Source organism: Mytilus edulis, chromosome 4, assembly GCF_963676685.1.
Source record: "Mytilus edulis chromosome 4, xbMytEdul2.2, whole genome shotgun sequence".
NCBI lineage: Eukaryota > Metazoa > Mollusca > Bivalvia > Mytilida > Mytilidae > Mytilus > Mytilus edulis.
This window is the reverse complement of record NC_092347.1, coordinates 56,961,515-56,981,057: the sequence shown is the minus strand read 5'-3', so window position 1 is coordinate 56,981,057 and position 19,543 is coordinate 56,961,515. Positions and strand designations below refer to the sequence as shown.

The following is a 19,543-nucleotide window of genomic DNA, read 5'->3' as shown; positions in this document are numbered from 1 at the left end:
TGCATTGCAGCAGGAATATGACAAGAAAATCCAAGGTTTGCAAGACAATTTTGATAGTAAATTTGATACATTATTTAGCATGATGCAGTCGTTAGCCAATGTTAGAGGGGCAAATAACGAGAGTATAGTTCAGAATAGGGATATGCAAGGTATGCCCAGATCTGAAACTAATCCAGATTCAAGGGGTCAGAATAGAGAAACACAAGGTTTGCTCAGATCTGACACCCTTAGACCCATTATCCCACTAGTTTCAAATCTAGACGAGGATTTGGGTTCTCCTAGAATTTCTAGAAATATAGATTTCGACGCAAGGTCGGAAATTTCTATTCATGTAAATCCGATAGAAAGGGATATACTTGGTGATATTCGCTCTGACAATGAGTCAGATAATGAGAGCGAAATTAGATTTGAGCAGTCAACAGGTAGTGTTGCTAGAAAAGGTGAAAGGTTTATGAAACATGTACAATTAAAAACTGTTTCAAATGATGTAAACAAAGATGTTGAGTTAAGCTCAGACAATATAACTAGACATAATGTTTTGTCAGAATTGTTTAGTGAGGATATTGCCTCAAACAATGATAAAGGTAGTGTTGGGTTGATTATGGATCAGGCACAAGTCACTATTTTGGAAAACTCCTGGCGGTGTCAGCACCCAGAGAAACTTTCCGCTTATAGAGAGGAATACAGGAGTTGTTTTCCTGTGCATGATAGTGCTGTAGAGTTCTTGCAAGTTCCTAGTCTGGACGACTTGCTAGAGCCAATGATGAGAAAGAATCATGGGCCAAAGGCAGTAAAGTCATGGGATACTGGCCATAGGCAATTATATACACAGCCTTTAAAACAAATTGAAAAACTTTCATATCAAGGGCAAATGGCGTCTCGAATGAATGTGATTTCAGGCATGTATATGCAACAGACAATGGGTACTCTGCTTGGGAAGCTTGAAAATTCTCCGTCTTTAGAGCATGAGGAGAAAGAATCATGTTGTCAAATTGTGAAAGATTTGTTCTCAATGTCAACTAAGTCTTTGGACCAGTCGGGTAGGACTGGTGCATTCTTTCATTTAGTCAGACGTAAGGCTGCATCACATGAATCAGGTCTTGTGAATTTGTCTGATATAAAAGACAAAACTCAATATTTGCCTCTATCAGGAGAAGGTGTTTTTGGGAATGGTCTTAAGACATGCCTTGAAAAGCGCAAGGAACAAAAAGATCAATTGAATGATTTATTACCTGAACTAGGTCAGGGTAGGAAGAGAAGGGCAGATTTTGACAGAGATTGGCAAAATAAAACTCCCAAGTTCAATGTTGAGCATAATATTGTAAATGCCAATAAGACTAGAGGCTCAAATAACAATAGGTTCAATGTGCCTAAGACATCAAATAGTGGGAGACAGCCACAAAGAGACAATCAAGGCTATAAGGGTCCTGCAAAAGAGTCAAATAAGGACAAGACCAACAAGGCTGGTCAGAGTAGCTGGGGGTCTTTTCGGATCCCCAGAAAGAACAACAGTTGACTCAAAGGTAGGCTCATGTTTAATGATGTGTACAGAGATTCCGGTAGGGGGGCGTCTAAAATATTTTCTTCAAAATTGGAAAATGATAACAACAGATCAGTGGGTACTTTCTATAATAGAGGAAGGTTACAAACTGGAATTTCTTCAAAGACCTGCATGGACAGGCATCAAGAAAACAATACTATCTCACAAAAACGCAGATATATTTTTGGCAGAAATAAATTCTTTATTAGAAAAAGATGCTATAGAAAAAGTATTTTTTCCGGAATCTCTCACAGGTTTTTACAGTACACTATTTCTGGTGCCAAAGAAAAACGGGAAAATGAGACCTGTGACAAATTTAAAACCATTAAATGCACATCTAAAGAAAGTCCATTTCAAGATGGACACAATGAGCAAAGTCATAAATCTAGTGAAACCAAAAGATTGGGCAATTTCAATAGATCTGAGCGATGCATATTTCCATGTACCAATTTTTCAGAAACATCGTCCGTACATGAGGTTTTGCATAGCAAATCAATGTTATCAATGGAAAGCAATGTGCTTTGGCCCAACATGTGCTCCTCGAATTTTTACAAAACTGGTGTCAGTAGTAGCTGCATATCTGAGAACTCAAAATATCAGAATGTCAGTATATTTAGACGATTGGTTGATAGTCAATCAAAACCAACAGCAATTAGTTCAGGATCGTCTGAAATGTCTCAATCTGTTGGTTTCACTAGGCTTTATGATAAACATAGACAAATCGAGCCTAGTTCCAAGTCAAGTGATAACTTACTTAGGGGGAGTTTTTCATTTAGACAAGGGCCTAGTTTATCCAACAATGGAAAGGATAGAAAAATTACAGATTTTACTAGAAAAAATGATTTCAGGTCAGAATTTGGCTCTAGATTTTTTGAAAATTTTGGGGATGATGGCATCATGCATCGAATTGATTCCCAATGCTCGTCTGTTTATGAGACCCATCCAACTTCATTTGTTAAGTTTTTGGAGACCAGTCAGCAAAAATATGTTGGCACATGTTCCATTGACACAACATCTGAAATCCCATCTTTTATGGTGGAAAAATTCAGCCAACACTCTGAAAGGCCGATATTTGCAATTGCCGAAAATCAATGTGACCATAACGACAGATGCTTCAATGAAAGGTTATGGGGGTCATATGGGAAAACAGATTTTTCAGGGAGTTTGGAACTCAGAACAGAAACTTTGGCACATAAATTGTTTGGAAATGAAAGCTGTAACTTTGACAGTTCAGCATTTTCTGAAAATTTTGAAGGGAAAATGTGTTCTGATAAGGAGCGACAACACAAGCGTAGTGCAATACATAAATCGTCAAGGGGGGACGAAGTCACCAAATTTATGTTACTTGACTTGGGAGCTATGGCAGATAGCAATTCAAAACAACATAGTATTGAAAGCAGCCCATATAATGGGCAAGAAGAATGTTTTGGCAGATCATTTGAGTCGGGAAAAGGTTTGTCCCACAGAATGGTCTCTGAACAAGTCAATAGTGCAGCAGATTTTTCAGATATGGGGAACTCCTTTGATAGATTTGTTTGCGTCATGGGAAAATCGCCAGACAGAAATCTTTTGCACTTGGATTCCTCATCCCAATGCTCTGGCCTTGGATGCTCTGACAATTCCTTGGGAGAACATGTACGCGTATGTGTTTCCCCCAATTTGTCTGATTCCAAGGATATTGCAATATATGAGGCTGTTCCACTGTCAGATTATCTTGATTGCACCCCAGTGGCCAAGGAGACACTGGTACACAGAGATTTTACAGTTACTGATAGCATGCCCAATAAGACTACCAGTAATGGACAATTTGTTGTCTCAGTCCAAAATGAAAATGTTTCATCCAAATCCAGAAATATTAAATCTGACAGCATGGCTTCTTTCGACAGACGTTTTAAAACAGAGGGATTTTCTGAATCAGCAAGAACATTGCTCTCAGCTTCATGGCGCGATGGTACAAAAAAGGACTATTCCTCAAAATTCGAAAAGTTTAATAGCTGGTGTGGTGAGAGACAAATTGATCCATATTCAGCAAATTTAAATCAGATTGCCGATTTTTTGGCTTATTTATTTCATTCTGGTTTGCAATATAGGACAATAGCAGGTTATCGATCTATGTTATCTGCAGTGTTACCTCCAGTGCAAAATTTTCCTGTCGGCCAACATCCTAACATAGTTAGAATTATCAAAGGTGTTTTTAATTCTAGACCTCCTAAGGTTAAAATTCTGCCTGAATGGAACTTAGAATTATTGTTACTGGCTCTTGAGAAGAAACCTTTTGAGCCTATGCAAGAAGTTGATTTAAAGCATGTAACTTTAAAAACAGTGTTTTTAGTTGCCATAACTACATTCAGAAGATGTAGTGATTTGCAAAGTCTCCGTATTGATGACAAGTCAATGAGAGTTCAAAGTAAGGGTATTACTTTTGTAAGACATGGCTTAGCCAAGCAAGATAGACAAAAACATTTTGGAGAAAAATTATTTGTTCCCAGTTTTCCAGAGAAAACTTTAATAGATCCAAAAAGAGCTCTTTCAGTTTATTTGGATAAAACTAAGAATTTTCGAGGAAAGTTGAGTGAATCAGAAAGAATTAAGCTTTTTCTGGGAATAAATGAACCGCACAAACCGGTATCAACAGCAACTATTTCAAGTTGGATTGTACAGGCTATTAGAATAGCATATAATGATGACAATATGAAAGTAAATGCACATTCCACACGTGCTATAGCTCCAAGTTGGGCTTTGAACAAGGGAGCTTCTTTGAAATCAATTCTAGATTCTGCCGACTGGGCAGTTGAATCAACATTCGCAAAGTTTTATTTGCCAGATTTTGATGCCACTAAAGTTTTAGAATAGGATATAAGCATACAAATTCATTTATTTGTATGATATTTTATTTGTATTTGCAGTATAACATGTAGCTGTATATAGATGTAAATAGTGGGTTTTTTGTTATGGTGGTAGTATTTTATCCTGTTGGAAAGATATTTGTTTGTGGATTTTTTCTTGAAGAAAAGGAAATTCATCCACCACCGTTGAATGAATTCAACACTGCTTTGGAATCAGTGAGTATTCTAATTTAATAAATGTCAATTTTCCCTGGTAGGTATAATGAATATTATTAAAAATGGAACAATTTGTTCCCAAGTTGAGATTTTTAATAATAGAGTTATACCTACCAGTGAAGGGGCCACCACCATCCCCCAGATGAATTTCGAGATACATGTAAGTGTAGATTGAAGGAACATGACAAAAATCAAAACTGATGAGAATACCTGTATATTTACCTGTAGTGGGGTGTATTACACAGGTAAGGTGATCGGACATCCTAGGGATGTTTTTATTTCTAGATCACCTAGATGTTTGCGATGAGAACTAGTTAACACGAATTATATTCTAATTTAATAAATGTCAATTTTCACTGGTAGGTATAACTCTATTATTAAAAATCTCAACTTGGGAACAAATTGTTCCATTTTCAAAATTCAAGGGGAGATAATCAGCCAAATAGATAAACTTACAGCTTCAGGTAAGAGTAGCAATACCCTGATGGTTCTCTTCTGTTCTGTCATAAACTTCATTACATGCTGGAAAAACAAATATCTGAACACTTTTAATTGGATTTAAATTAATATAACAAGATGACAAATTAGTAATCACATTTTCAATAAAAGTAAATTTTCAATTTTCACTCTGATCAAATGCAATTAAAATTTGACAGTTAGCAAAAATATCTTAAACATACATTTTTATATTTCAATAGATATATATTGGGGTAAAAAAATTATTTTGGCATTAAAATTATAGATAATTTCGTAGGGAACATGTGTAAGGTATAAAGTTTCAAGTTGATTGGACATCAACTTCATCAAAAACTACCTTGACTGAAAACATTTAACCTGAAGCAAGACAGACGGACAAACAAACAAACAAACAAACAAACAAACGAACAGACCAACTGATCGTGAAACATAATACCCCTAGGTTGAGCATAAAAACAAAATCCTCATTTTCATGTATCTAACAATGATCAAAACCATTCCTTTACATTCAATAGTTAGCAAATTCTGTTTACCTCTGCATTAGAATGTTTAGTCTATGTTTTCCCATATTCTTCAATTTTTTTTCTTCATAAAATGCAAATAAAAAATAAAAGAAGATACCCTTTTACCATTTTTATTGGTTTTAACATACCGTAAAGGCATTGTATCAAGAGCTGAGCATATTCTACAGAACCATGATCTCCTTTAAGTACCCCAAACACTTGTTTTTCAAAATTCTAGAATAAAAAAGACAATATATGACTAACAAAAAGACCTTTTATTATTAGTTAGTGGCTTTGAACTAGCTGTCAGATAACTGCAAGTACTCTCAGATCTGTTCCTAGTTTCTTTTTGTTGTTGGGATGTACAAGTACACGGCCACATCCACTTGAATTTTTGTCCATCTGATGAGTTAAGCCTTTTTCAACAGATTTTTATAATTCGTTCTTATGTTGTACTGTTATACCAATGTCCCAGGTTAGGGGGAGGTTGGGATCCCACTAACATGTTTAACCCCCGCTGCATTATGTATGTATGTGCCTGTCCAAAGTCAGGAGCCAGTAATTAAGTGGTTGTCATTTGTTAATGTGTTACATTTTTGTTTTTTGTTCATTTTTTGTACATAAATAAGGCCATTAGTTTTCTCGTTTGAATTGTTTTACATTGTCATTTTAGGGCCTTTTATAGCTAACTATGCGGTATGGGCTTTGCTTATTGTTGAAGGCCGTATGATGACCTATAGTTGTTAATTTCTGTGTCATTTTGGTCTCTTGTGGACAGTTGTCTCATTGTCAATCATACCATATCTTCTTTTTTTATATTATATCAGTAGATAAAAGTAAGAACCCAAGTTTTTATTGATTATTTATAACAGAAAAAGTGTCATACTTAAATTGGATTTTTAATAAGGAAAACTTTTGAACAATTTATCTAAACAAGACCTTTGGTTTTCCCAGTTTGAATGGTTTTACACCAATAATTTTGGGTCCCTTTATAGCTTGTTTTTCATTGTGAACCAAAGCTCCGTGTAGAAGGCCGTACATTGACCTATTATGGTTCACTTTTATAAATTGTTATTTGGATGGAGAGTTGTCTCATTAGCACTCACACCACATCTTCCTATATCTAAGAATTCATAATCTAAAATTGACAAAGTTTCAAGAAAACTCGTAATGTTTAGGAACTATTATGTTTTGACAAGGTGTTGCTAAGCAATCGGATAAAATCAAGCTTAATGTGAGCTTAAAATGGTACCCTTTGCAAGGTCCATGAGTTTGCTTATGAATACCCCCAAAATAATTTGGATAAAAAAAAGAACTAGAGGGTCCAAGGACCCTGTGTCGCTCACCTGATATTTTTATTTACAATTGTTGCATGATAAATGCAACTGTTGTACTGTCGTTTAGTTTCAGAGATATAATACTAAAAAGTGCATTTGAAACCTATGTTTTATTTCAGCCATGTGGGCAGGCAGGGTCATCATACACAGTGGTCTCTGGATATCCTAGTGGTGATTTAAACCAAGTTTGTTTAAATTCGACAGTTGTTTCAGGGGAGAATTTTTGTAAAATTTATCTAACAAGAAATGCAAAGTAATGAGAAAGTTGTGAAGTAGTTTTGTTGTTGCGTAACCCCCCCCCCCCCCACTTTGCCACCAGTGCAAGGGTTGTATAGCCAGCTGAGGTCGTGAAAAACTCTCTTTCTTTTGTTGTTGCAGATAGATCTTGACCTGATAAACAATTTACCACATGTCAGATTTGCTCTAAATGCTTTGGTTTTTGAGTGATAAGCCAAAAACTGCATTTTACCCCTATCTTCTATTTTTAGCCATGGCGGGCATCTTAGTTGGTTGGCTGGATCACCGGACACAATTTTTAAACGAGATACCCCAATGATGATTGTGGCCAAGTTTGGTTTAATTTAATCCAGTAGTTTCAGAGGAGAAGATTTTTGTAAAAGATAACTAAGATTTACGAAAAATGGTTAAAAATTGACTTTAAAGGGCAATAACTCCTAAAGGGGTCAACAGACCATTTTGGTCATGTTGACTTATTTGTAGATCTTACTTAGCTGAACATTTTTGCTGTTTACAGTTTATCTCTATCTATAATAATATTCAAGATAATAACCAAAAACAGCAAAATTTCCTTAAAATTACCAATTCAGGGGCAGCAACCTATCAAAGAGTTGTCCCATTCATCTCAAAATTTCAGGGCAGATAGATCTTGACCTGATAAACAATTTTACTACAGTCAGATTTGCTCTAAATGCTTCGGTTTTTGAGTGATAAGCCAAAAACTGCATTTTACCCCTATGTTCTATTTTTAGCCATGGCGGCCATCTTGGTTGGTTGGGCGGGTCACCGGACACAATTTTTACACTAGATACCCTAATAATGATTTTGGCCATGTTTGGTTAAATTTGGCCCAGCAGTTTCAGAGGAGAAGATTTTTGTAAAAGATAATTAAGATTTACGAAAAATGGTTAAAAATTGACTATAAAGGGCAATAACTTCTAAAGGGGTCAACAGACCATTTTGGTCATGTTGACTTATTTGTAGATCTTACTTTGCTGAACATTTTTGCTGTTTACAGTTTATCTCTATCTATAATAATATTCAAGATAATTACCAAAAACATCAAAATTTTCTCAAAATTACCAATTCAGGGGCAGCAACCCAACAACGGATTGTCCGATTCATTTGATAATTTCAGGGCAGATAGATCTTAACCTGATAAAAATTTTTACCCCTGTCAGATTTGCTCTAAATGCTTTGGTTTTTGAGTTATAAGCCAAAAACTGCATTTTAACCCTATGTTCTATTTTTAGCCATGGCGGCCATCTTGGTTGGTTGGGCGGGTCACCGGACACAATTTTTAAACTAGATACCCTAATAATGATTTTAGCCATGTTTGGTTAAATTTGGCCCAGCAGTTTCAGAGGAGAAGATTTTTGTAAAAGTTAACGACGACGGACGCAGGACGACGGACGACGACGGACGACGCCGGACGCCGGACGCCAAGTGATGAGAAAAGCTCACTTGGCCCTTCGGGCCAGGTGAGCTAAAAAAAATAGCAATGCAATGCAAAATGTTTATGGTGAACATTCTGAGAAATTTTCAATGTAGGGGAAGTTGCTGATATACAAAAGTTGAACAGACAAGTGAATAGACAGACAAAGAAAATAACTCACAGATGGACTCCCCATTACTAAATACTGCATGATTTTTGTACATTGTATAGAAAAAAAATCTTCTCTTTCCCATTTCTAAAGACAAACCAAGAGAAAATGATTTAATACTTTCTTATTCATTTCAACATTGTCCTCTTTTTGAGAAAGGCTAATACATAAAAGAATAGCAAATAGAAAAGGTGGTTGTGTCAAAGAGACAACTACCCAACAAAAGAGCAGAAACAGACAGATCTGTGCTTTGGCTGGTGCCTAAACAATAATGTATATTATTATGCCATTGAGTGAACTAAATGTCTGTGGTTTTTTATGTTTGACTTACCCGGACTATAAAAATCCAGAGAAATTCCATGACTCTTCTGTAACAGCTTCTGTATAACCACTCTTGTAATGAGTTAATGTAAGACTGTAGGAACTGTGTTAATGGTAATAGACATACTTCTACTGGTACCAATAGCCTCTTCAGGGATAGTAATACAGTCACTGCATCATTCACAAATAAATTGATCTATAATAAACAAATAATACCAGGATAATTTGTCGACTTTCCAAGAAATGATATAGTTTTTATTCTTAGAGGATTTGATTAAATATAAAAAAAAATTATGGTATGATTGCCTATGAAACAACTCACCACCAGATACCAAATGATATAAATACATGATTATTTACCTTGTTTTAACCAGCCTTTTGAATTAAGGAACAAATTAATTCTATAATGACCTTGCTTTTGATTGTCAATGATATGTTTACAATGTTTAAACCTTTCTAAGATAATTACCCTGTATGCCATAATTCGACACAATACACTAACTACATGTGATATATGACAGCAAATCTGCTGGATTCTGGGACGTCTGCTCCTTCCAATCATCACTATCTGTATAAATATTGGAAAGTAGAAAAAAATTCATAATTCATTAAATAACTTAAGATATACATGTTGTTGTAAATCTTAATCTGCTGAGATTTCAATGAAAAGTTTTGTGATCTATCTCCAGTCTCAATTAGAATTTCAAAAAGTCTTTAATTAAGTTTTCCTAACAAGTAATTTTTCTCCTGGAAAATTAATATTTCCCCCTTATTGGATAACGCAGTGAAAAATTGATCTATATTTTTGAATTGAAATCTCCCCTAATTCTATAAGATTATAGTCCTTCATTATAAAACCTTATCCTTCAGATTGTTTCCAACACAAAGATTGGGACGTACATGTATACAATGGAAAAATTGAAGTATTAGCTATTGATAGTTATCAAAATAAGTTTAAACAGTTATCTTACATGTAAGACCTGCTGTGAAACAGGGTTATACAAAGGCTAAAATTATAATATACCTGTGCTTTTCTGTTGCTGTGAAACAGGGTTATACAAAGCCTAAATTACAATATACCTGTGCTTTTCTGTTGCTGTGAAACAGGGTTATACAAAGCCTTAAATTACAATATACCTGTGCTTTTCTGTTGCTGTGAAACAGGGTTATACAAAGCCTTAAATTACAATATACCTGTGCTTTTCTGTTGCTGTGAAACAGGGTTATACAAAGCCTTAAATTACAATATACCTGTGCTTTTCTGTTGCTGTGAAACAGAGTTATACAGAGCCTTAAATTACAATATACCTGTACTTTTCTGTTGCTGTGAAACAGGGTTATACAAAGCCTTAAATTACAATATACCTGTGCTTTTCTGTTGCTGTGAAACAGGGTTATACAAAGCCTTAAAATACAATATACCTGTACTTTTCTGTTGCTGTGAAACACGTTATACAGAGCCTGAAATTACAATATACCTGTGCTTTTCTGTTGATGTGAACCATGGTTATACAAAGCCTTAAATTACAATATACCTGTGCTTTTCTGTTGCTGTGAAACAGGGTTATACAGAGCCTTAAATTACAATATACCTGTGCTTTTCTGTTGCTGTGAAACAGGGTTATACAAAGCATTAAATTACAATATACCTGTACTTTTCTGTTGCTGTGAAACAGGGTTATACAAAGCCTTAAATTACAATATACCTATGCTTTTCTGTTGCTGTGAAACAGGGTTATACAAAGCCTTAAATTACAATTTACCTGTGCTTTTCTGTTGTTGTGAAACAGGGTTATACAAAGCCTTAAATTACAATATACCTGTACTTTTCTGTTGCCACTTTAAAAATGTTTCCTAATCTTTTATAATAGACATCTATACATTCCAACAGCATGAACACATTATTAATCCTAGTACACATCTACAAAGTAAACATTCAATTAAAAAAATATACAAATATTCCTGTATTCAATTTGTCCTAAAACGCTTAAGTTCTGAATTACAGAAATCCAAGCAAAAAATAGTTTTCATTTTTAAACTTGTGAGTGAAAAGAGTAAAAATATTAATGTTAAGCAATATATTGTATCATACTCAATTCCACTATATTTCCTTTTGTTTTATTTACTCTTTAGATCTTTTCAGAAACTTATTTCAGAAATAAAGAATTTTACTCTATAACAATAAACAAGAATGCACACTAAGCATCCCCTACTCATAATTTAAAGTTTGGTATGGGCAAATAGACAAACAAGATGGATGCCATATAGCCCCACTTTTGGTATATAAAAAATATTAATAAATCACTGGATCCGGCTTTGTTGACAATCACTGAATTGAGCCAATTTATTAGAATCATAAATGACAAACTGGATTCTCTCTGATGGTAACCTGTCGGCTGTACTGCTTCTGATAAGGTTGTAATATAGTAATAACTCATGTGTGTGCTTCCTCAAAAAATGTACAATGTATGTTTTTCTGTATACCTTTGTTCAACTTAGGTGATACCAGAAAAATTTGTAAGGGTTCCGCGGAACCCAGTGTCTCGCCTATTTTTGCTGTAAATCGCAGGCTCAACAACAATGAGGAAAAAAATCAATAAAAATATTCCTCTTGTTACTATTTAATGATTGTAAGAAAATCTAAGTCCATTTAAAATTAAATTACAGAAAAAACAGAGTAATCTTTTTACAAACTTTACTTCTGGATACAATCTTATGATCATAAATAAGCTTCTGTCGAAGTTTGGTACAAACCCAGGATAGTTTAAGAAAGTTATTAAAATTTTAAAAACTTTAACCAGAGTGAATGTAATGGTTCCCCGCAGAAAAACTAAGTCCATTTAAAGGTAAAATATGGAAAAAAATGGATTTATTTATTTACAAAATTTACTTCTGGATACTATCTTATGATCATAAACAAGCTTCTGTCCAAGTTTGATACAAACCCAGGATAGTTTAAGAAAGTAATTAAAATTCTAAAAACTTTAACCACAGAGTGAATGTAATGTTTCCACGCAGAAAAAAACTAAGTCCATTTATAAGTAAAATACGGAAAAAGAGAATTTTATTTTTACAAAATTTACTTCTGGATATTATCTTATGATCATAAACAAGCTTCTGTTCAAGTTTGGTACAAACCCAGGATAGTTTAAGAAAGTAATTAAAATTCTAAAAACTTTAACCACAGAGTGAATGTTTTGTTTCCCCGCAGAAAAACACTAAGTCCATTTATAGTAAAATACGGAAAAAATGGAACTTTATTTTTACAAAATTTACTTCTGGATACTATCTTATGATCATAAATAAGCTTCTGTCCAAGTTTGGTACAAACCCAGGATAGTTGGAGAAAGTTATTAAAATTCTAAAAACTTTAACCACAGAGTGAATGTTTTGTTTCCCCGCAAAAAAATTAAGTCCATTTATAGTAGAATACGGAAAAAATGGAATTTTATTTTTACAAAATTTACTTCTGGATACTATCTTATGATCATAAACAAGCTTCTGTCAAAGTTTGGTAGAAATCCAGTATAGTTTAACAAAGTTATTAAAATTTCAAAAACTTTAACCACAGAGTGAATATTTGTTGACGCCGCCGACGACGCCGACGACGGAATGTAGGATCGCTTAGTCTCGCTTTTTCGACTAAAGTCGAAGGCTCGACAATAATATGATATACTACATCAAAAGACTCTAGAATACTGTCATAGCTCAAATAGGTTTAATAGCGACTTTAGTCAAAGCTTGATATTATAAACTTTAGAGCTAACAAAATGCAAGATGGAAAAAAAAATGTTGAGGTTATGAATGTTTAATGATAGTTTGTAATGACATGCTTTACAAGTATTTTTCCCTCCTTATTTCTATTGGCTTTTAATAAACTGGTAGATGAAGAGTAAAGATACTCACCAAGGAACCAGTCAACTTCCTTGTCTCACTATTTGTAGTTCGTTCCACACAAGTCAAAACATAAAATGTTATTTGCATACAAGTGAAGAATGTTATTCATCATCTACAAAATAAATATTAATCCATACATGTTTTAAAGCAAAAGTATTTGATGGAAAATAATGTTATCGATTTCAAAAAAAAAAGAGAAGAAAAATGATTGTTAAAAGTATCTAATCAACCTATTTTAGGACAACAATTTGCTATCAATAAATATAATTGAAAATTGAAAATAAATAACTAGCGAAGTTCATATTATTTAAGATAAAAAAAAATCTTCATCAAATACCAAACATTTATCTTTTAATATATCTTGTGTTTTAAGACACTATTTATCTTTTGGGCAGGGACAGTTTTTTTTAATGAACAAACAAATCTTCATACTCAAAGTCAATTTTTTTTTATATTGTTATACAGGAATAAGACCTAACCTTTTATTCAATTTCCTTCTGGAATAAATATCTTTTTACTAGAAATTTTGAACCAAACAATTTTTTATTTTAAAGAAAATTTGACCATCCCTCCCTCCCTATCCCAACAAAACAAGAGGCTCTCAAGAGCCTGAATCGCTCACCTTAATTCTTTTGGTTAAATCTCTCATCAATGATTATTTTGGCTTTTCAATTTATTTAAATGTTTTTTGGATCGTCCTATTTTCTTCAAAAGCCAAAAAAAATAATCATTTTCTCCTATGTTCTATTTTAGCCATAGGAGCTATGTTTCTTGACATACAAGGAAATAAAATATAAAATTTATACTAGATACTCTGAAACTCATTTAGCCTAAGTTTGGCTGAAATTGATACAGCAGTTTCAAAGGAGAAGATTTTTTAAAGTAAGTCAACATGATGAACAAATTGTGAAAAAAGTCTTTAAAGGGCAATAACTCCTTAAGGGGTCAATTGACAATTTTGGTCAAATTGACTTAATTGAAGATCTTACTTTGCTGAACATTATTGCTGTTTACAGTTTATTTCTATCTATAATTATATTCAAGATAATAAACAAAAACAGCAAAATTTCCTTAAAATTATCAATTCAGGGGCAGCAACCCAACAACAGGTTGTCTGATTCATCTGAAAATTTCAGGGCAGATAGATCTTGACCTGATAAACAATATTACCCCATGTCAGATTTGCTCTAAATGCTTTGGTTTTTGAGTTATAAGCCAAAAACTGCATTTGACCCCTATGTTCTATTTTTAGCAATGGCGACCATGTTTGTTGATAGATCAAAACTTCGGATACAATTTATAAATAAGATACCCTAAGGAACATTCAGTTAATGTTTGAAAGTATTTGGCTTAGTAGTTTCAGAGGAGAAGATTCTTGAAATAGTTTATGAAGACAGACGACAGACGACGACAGACGACGGACGACGACGGACGCCAAGTGATGGCATAAGCTCACTTGTCCCTTCGGGACAGGTGAGCTAAAAAGATGAATGGTTGGCATCTAAACTATTCATAGATATCTATATGAATCACTGTACCTTTATATTTGTTTCATGTAATTTCCTCTTCATTTCATAAGAAGAAATGGAAGCCATCTGGTATGTCCCAACTGTCCACACACTCTGCACAAATGACTGACACAATGTTTGACTGAATTCCACTAGTTTTTGTAAAATAACAACTATATCCAGAACTGGACCTGATACAGGTAGTACAGCTGTTTTCTTCACCTTTGAACTTGTATTGCTACACGAGGAGATTAACCTTACAGACGGTTCTGCTTTAAGTTTATGGGCAATTGGCTTAATAAGTTTTGGACCGGCAGTTTTAATGTTCCCAACATTCTCACTTTGATCTGAATCTGAATATGGTACAAGTGGTACAGTTTTAATATGTCATGGTTGGCCAGGTTCCTCATGTACAACATTTTTTATCACAGTTTTTACAGGATCTAGGTTGGTCATCAGTTTGAGCAATTTCAGACAATGGAGGGAAGCTGAATTCATCTGAATGATCCGAATGATCTGAATCTGTATGATCCATTTCAACGTCATCTTCATTGATGTCATTTTCAACCTAATCTGCTTTCTCTCCCTTTTTATCATTGTGTGTTTTTATCATTTACATCACTTTCATTGTCATTTTATCATTGTGTGTTTTTATCATTTACATCACTTTCATTGTCATTAATTTTAACCTTATCTATTCCATAATCCTTTTCGACACATTCTATTTTTGTAACATCATCTATTTTGACGGTTGTTTCAAAGTTGTCTATTTTATTGTCATGTTCAATACTCGCTTTTCTACCATCACCTCTTTTGAAATCATTTTCAAAATTGTCTGGGTTATATCTATGATTGAAAGAGCTGGTTGTCTTTATTGATTCAGAAGTTTTTGGTTTGAAAGCTGAGGTTTGTACATTTGATTGGGATACGTCACCAGGATGGCTCCACTGAAGTAAAACATATAACACAGGTAACATAGAACACTTATATATGAAGAAAAAGTAATGTACGAGTATAAAAGCATGTATTACTATTATCAAAAATTGTAGGTCATACAATTAATGTTAATTTTTTTTTTAAATTGTGTCTTTCTAAAATTAAAGAAAAAGCAAATAAAACTAGAATTGCCATTGCAAGCAATAGCGGATGTCACCCTTCCCCCAATGGCCACTAAGCGGCAGCCATTTCAAAATTGTTTAACAGTGAATGCACATATATGCATTGCAGTACATCTTTCTGTAAATTTTCAGTACATTGAGAGCATTTTAGAAAATTTCACATTTTTGCTGTTTCCATGGCAACGGCAGCCATTTTGAAAATTCCGAAGTCAAAAGTCTCATCTATACATGCAAGTTAACAATAATATTAAGTTTCATAAAGTTTGGAGCATTTTGAAAATATTTGACATTTCTGCAGTTTCCATGGCAACGGTGGCCATTTTGGAAATTCCAACTCCAAAAGTCTTATTCAGACTTGTCAGTGTACCATCATATTAAGTTTCATCAATTTTGGAGCATTTTGAATTTTTTGAAATTTTTGACATTTGGGATGGTTCCTATGGCAACAGAGACCGTTTCCAAAATTGAATGGCATATACCACATTGGTACATGGGAGGGACCATACCATCAAAGTTTCAATCAATTTGACCTACCATTTTAAGAAAGTAAATGCCACTTAAAGGTTTTTGGACTATTTTGACCTGTGTTGCATTGTTTCCATGGTAACTGCAGACATTTTCGATATTGCAACACCAAATTCCACATCTACCAATGTTGCTCATCATTACTGTGAAGTTTTATAAAATTTGGAGCATTTCCATATTTTTGAAATTTTTGGTGTAGTATCCATGGCAACATAGCAGTTCCAATGATTGCCAAAATCATCCAAAACCAGTATATGCCCGGCACCTACATTGTATCAAAATATAATGATTCTAAGTTAAAGCATTTCCAAATAATTCATCAAAACCAAAAACTGGAATTTTCCATTATTTTTCGGTTTCCATGGTGATGGCAGCCATTTTTTAGTTCCAAAGTTGCACTGCAACTGGAAAGTCAGGGTTCCTTGTTATAGTGCACCATCATTCAGATTGGTTCCTTTGGCTCTGAGAAAACTGCCGGACAAAACTAGGTGGAAGAAAAATAATAATAACTAGAATTGCCATTGCAAGCAATAGCGGATGTCACCCTTCCCCTCATTGCCACTAAGCGGCACCCATTTTAAAACAACTTAACAGTGAATGCAGATCTATGAATTGCGATATATCTTTCTGTAAATTTTCAATACAATAACAGCATTGTCAAAAGTTTCACATTTCTGCTGTTTCCATGGCAACGGCAGCCATTTTGAAAATTCCGAAGTCAAAAGTCTCATCTATACATGCCAGTAAACAATAATATTAAGTTTCATTAAGTTTGGAGCATTTTGAAAATATTTGACATTTCTGCAGTTTCCATGGCAACGGTAGCCATTTTGGAAATTCCAACTTCAAAAGTCTCATGCAGACTAGACAGTCAACAAATATATTAAGTTTCATCAAGTTTGAAGCATTTTGAAGTTTTTGAAATTTTTGACATTTTGGCTGGTTTCTATGGTAACACAGACCATTCCAAATTTTTAATGGCAGATACTCCATTGGTACATGGAAGGGAACATACCATCAGAGTTTCAATGAATTTGACCTACCATTTTAAGGAAGTAAATGCCACTTTTAAGGTTTTTTAAAGCGTTTTGACCATTTTTGCCTTGTTTCCATGGTAACACAAGACATTTTCAAAATTCCAACGCCAAATTGCACATCTACCAATGTTGCTCATCGTTCCTGTGAAGTTTCATTAAATTTGGAGCATTTTGATATTTTGGAAATTTTTGGTGTAGTATCCATGGCAACATAGTAGTTCCAATGAATGCCAAAAATCATCCAAAACAAGTATATAGTGGGCACCTACATTGTATCAAAATATAATGATTCTAAGTCTAAGCATCTCCAAATAATTCCCTAAAACCAAAAAGTGGAATTTTTCACAATTTTTCCGTTTCCATGGTAATGGCAGCCATTTTTAATGGTCCTATGACCTACTACAACCCGAAATTTTGTGTTCCTCATTATAGTTGACTATCACTAAGATTGGTTCCATTGCCTTCAAAAAATCTGCCGGACAAAAATCATTGGAAGAATAAGAAGAACTAGAATTGCCATTGCAAGCAATAGCGGATGTCACCCTTCCCCCATTGCCACTAAGCGGCAGCCATTTCAAAAACTTTTAACAGTGAATGCACATATTTGCATGGTAATACATCTTTCTGTAAATTTTCAGTACATTCAGAGCATTTTAGAAAATTTGACATGTTTGCTGTTTCCATGGCAACGGCAGCCATTTTGAAAGTTTCAAAGTCAAAAGTGTCATCTCTACTTGCCAGTTAACAATAATATCAAGTTTCATAAAGTTAAAAACATTTTATAAATCTTTGACTTTTTTGCAGTTTCCATGGCAACAGTGGCCATTTTGGAAATTCCATCTTCAAAAGTCCCATCCAAACTTGCCAGTCTACAAACATATTAAGTTTCATCAATTTGGACATTGTCGATCGGGTGACATAATAACTAGAATTGCCATTGCAAGCAATAGCGGATGTCACCCTTCCCCTCATTGCCACTAAGCGGCACCCATTTTAAAACAACTTAACAGTGAATGCAGATCTATGAATTGCGATATATCTTTCTGTAAATTTTCAATACAATAACAGCATTGTCAAAAGTTTCACATTTCTGCTGTTTCCATGGCAACGGCAGCCATTTTGAAAATTCCGAAGTCAAAAGTCTCATCTATACATGCCAGTAAACAATAATATTAAGTTTCATTAAGTTTGGAGCATTTTGAAAATATTTGACATTTCTGCAGTTTCCATGGCAACGGTAGCCATTTTGGAAATTCCAACTTCAAAAGTCTCATGCAGACTAGACAGTCAACAAATATATTAAGTTTCATCAAGTTTGAAGCATTTTGAAGTTTTTGAAATTTTTGACATTTTGGCTAATTTCTATGGTAACACAGACCATTCCAAATTTTTAATGGCAGATACTCCATTGGTACATGGAAGGGAACATACCATCAGAGTTTCAATGAATTTGACCTACCATTTTAAGGAAGTAAATGCCACTTTTAAGGTTTTTTAAAGCGTTTTGACCATTTTTGCCTTTTTTCCATGGTAACACAAGACATTTTCAAAATTCCAACGCCAAATTGCACATCTACCAATGTTGCTCATCGTTCCTGTGAAGTTTCATTAAATTTGGAGCATTTTGATATTTTGGAAATTTTTGGTGTAGTATCCATGGCAACATAGTAGTTCCAATGAATGCCAAAAATCATCCAAAACAAGTATATAGTGGGCACCTACATTGTATCAAAATATAATGATTCTAAGTCTAAGCATCTCCAAATAATTCCCTAAAACCAAAAAGTGGAATTTTTCACAATTTTTCCGTTTCCATGGTAACGGCAGCCATTTTTAATGGTCCTATGACCTACTGCAACCCGAAATTTTGTGTTCCTCATTATAGTTGACTATCACTAAGATTGGTTCCATTGCCTTCAAAAAATCTGCCGGACAAAAATCATTGGAAGAATAAGAATAATAACTAGAATTGCCATTGCAAGCAATAGCGGATGTCACCCTTCCCCCAATTGCCACTAAGCGGCAGCCATTTCAAAATTGTTTAACAGTGAATGCACATATATGCATTGCAGTACATCATTCTGTAAATTTTCAGTACATTGAGAGCATTTTAGAAAATTTCACATTTTTGCTGTTTCCATGGCAACGGCAGCCATTTTGAAAATTCCACAGTCAAAAGTCTCATCTATACATGCAAGGTAACAATAATATTAAGTTTCATAAAGTTTGGAGCATTTTGAAAATATTTGACATTTCCGCAGTTTCCATGGCAACGGTGGCCATTTTGGAAATTCCAACTTCAAAAGTCTCATTCTGACTTGTCAGTGTACAATCCTATTAAGTTTCATTAATTTTGGAGCATTTTGAAATTTTTGAA

General features: G+C 34.1%; 1 protein-coding gene across 16 annotated transcripts in view; it reads right to left on the bottom strand.

The window, feature by feature from the left end:
* Positions 1-19,543, bottom strand: part of LOC139520015 (uncharacterized) — a 197,624-nt gene that overhangs the window by 9,836 nt on the left and 168,245 nt on the right. For 7 of the 16 annotated variants that reach the window (XM_071312388.1, XM_071312399.1, XM_071312386.1 and 4 more), the window contains 3 exons: positions 14,517-15,433; positions 12,988-13,090; positions 10,942-11,002 (listed from right to left, as the gene is read on the bottom strand). The exons of 1 other annotated variant lie outside the window; for it this stretch is intronic. Coding sequence is in view for 6 of the 15 variants with exons in the window: in XM_071312389.1 (XP_071168490.1) it covers positions 5,063-5,124; positions 5,732-5,816; positions 9,092-9,277; positions 9,551-9,649; positions 12,988-13,065 (510 nt within the window). In the remaining 9 variants the exon portion in view is untranslated. Of the gene's footprint in view, positions 1-5,058; positions 5,125-5,731; positions 5,817-9,091; positions 9,278-9,550; positions 9,650-10,901; positions 11,003-12,987; positions 13,091-14,516; positions 15,434-19,543 lie in introns of those variants that run through there. 8 more of the 16 variants (XM_071312389.1, XM_071312390.1, XM_071312391.1 and 5 more) reach the window with 3 other exon arrangements.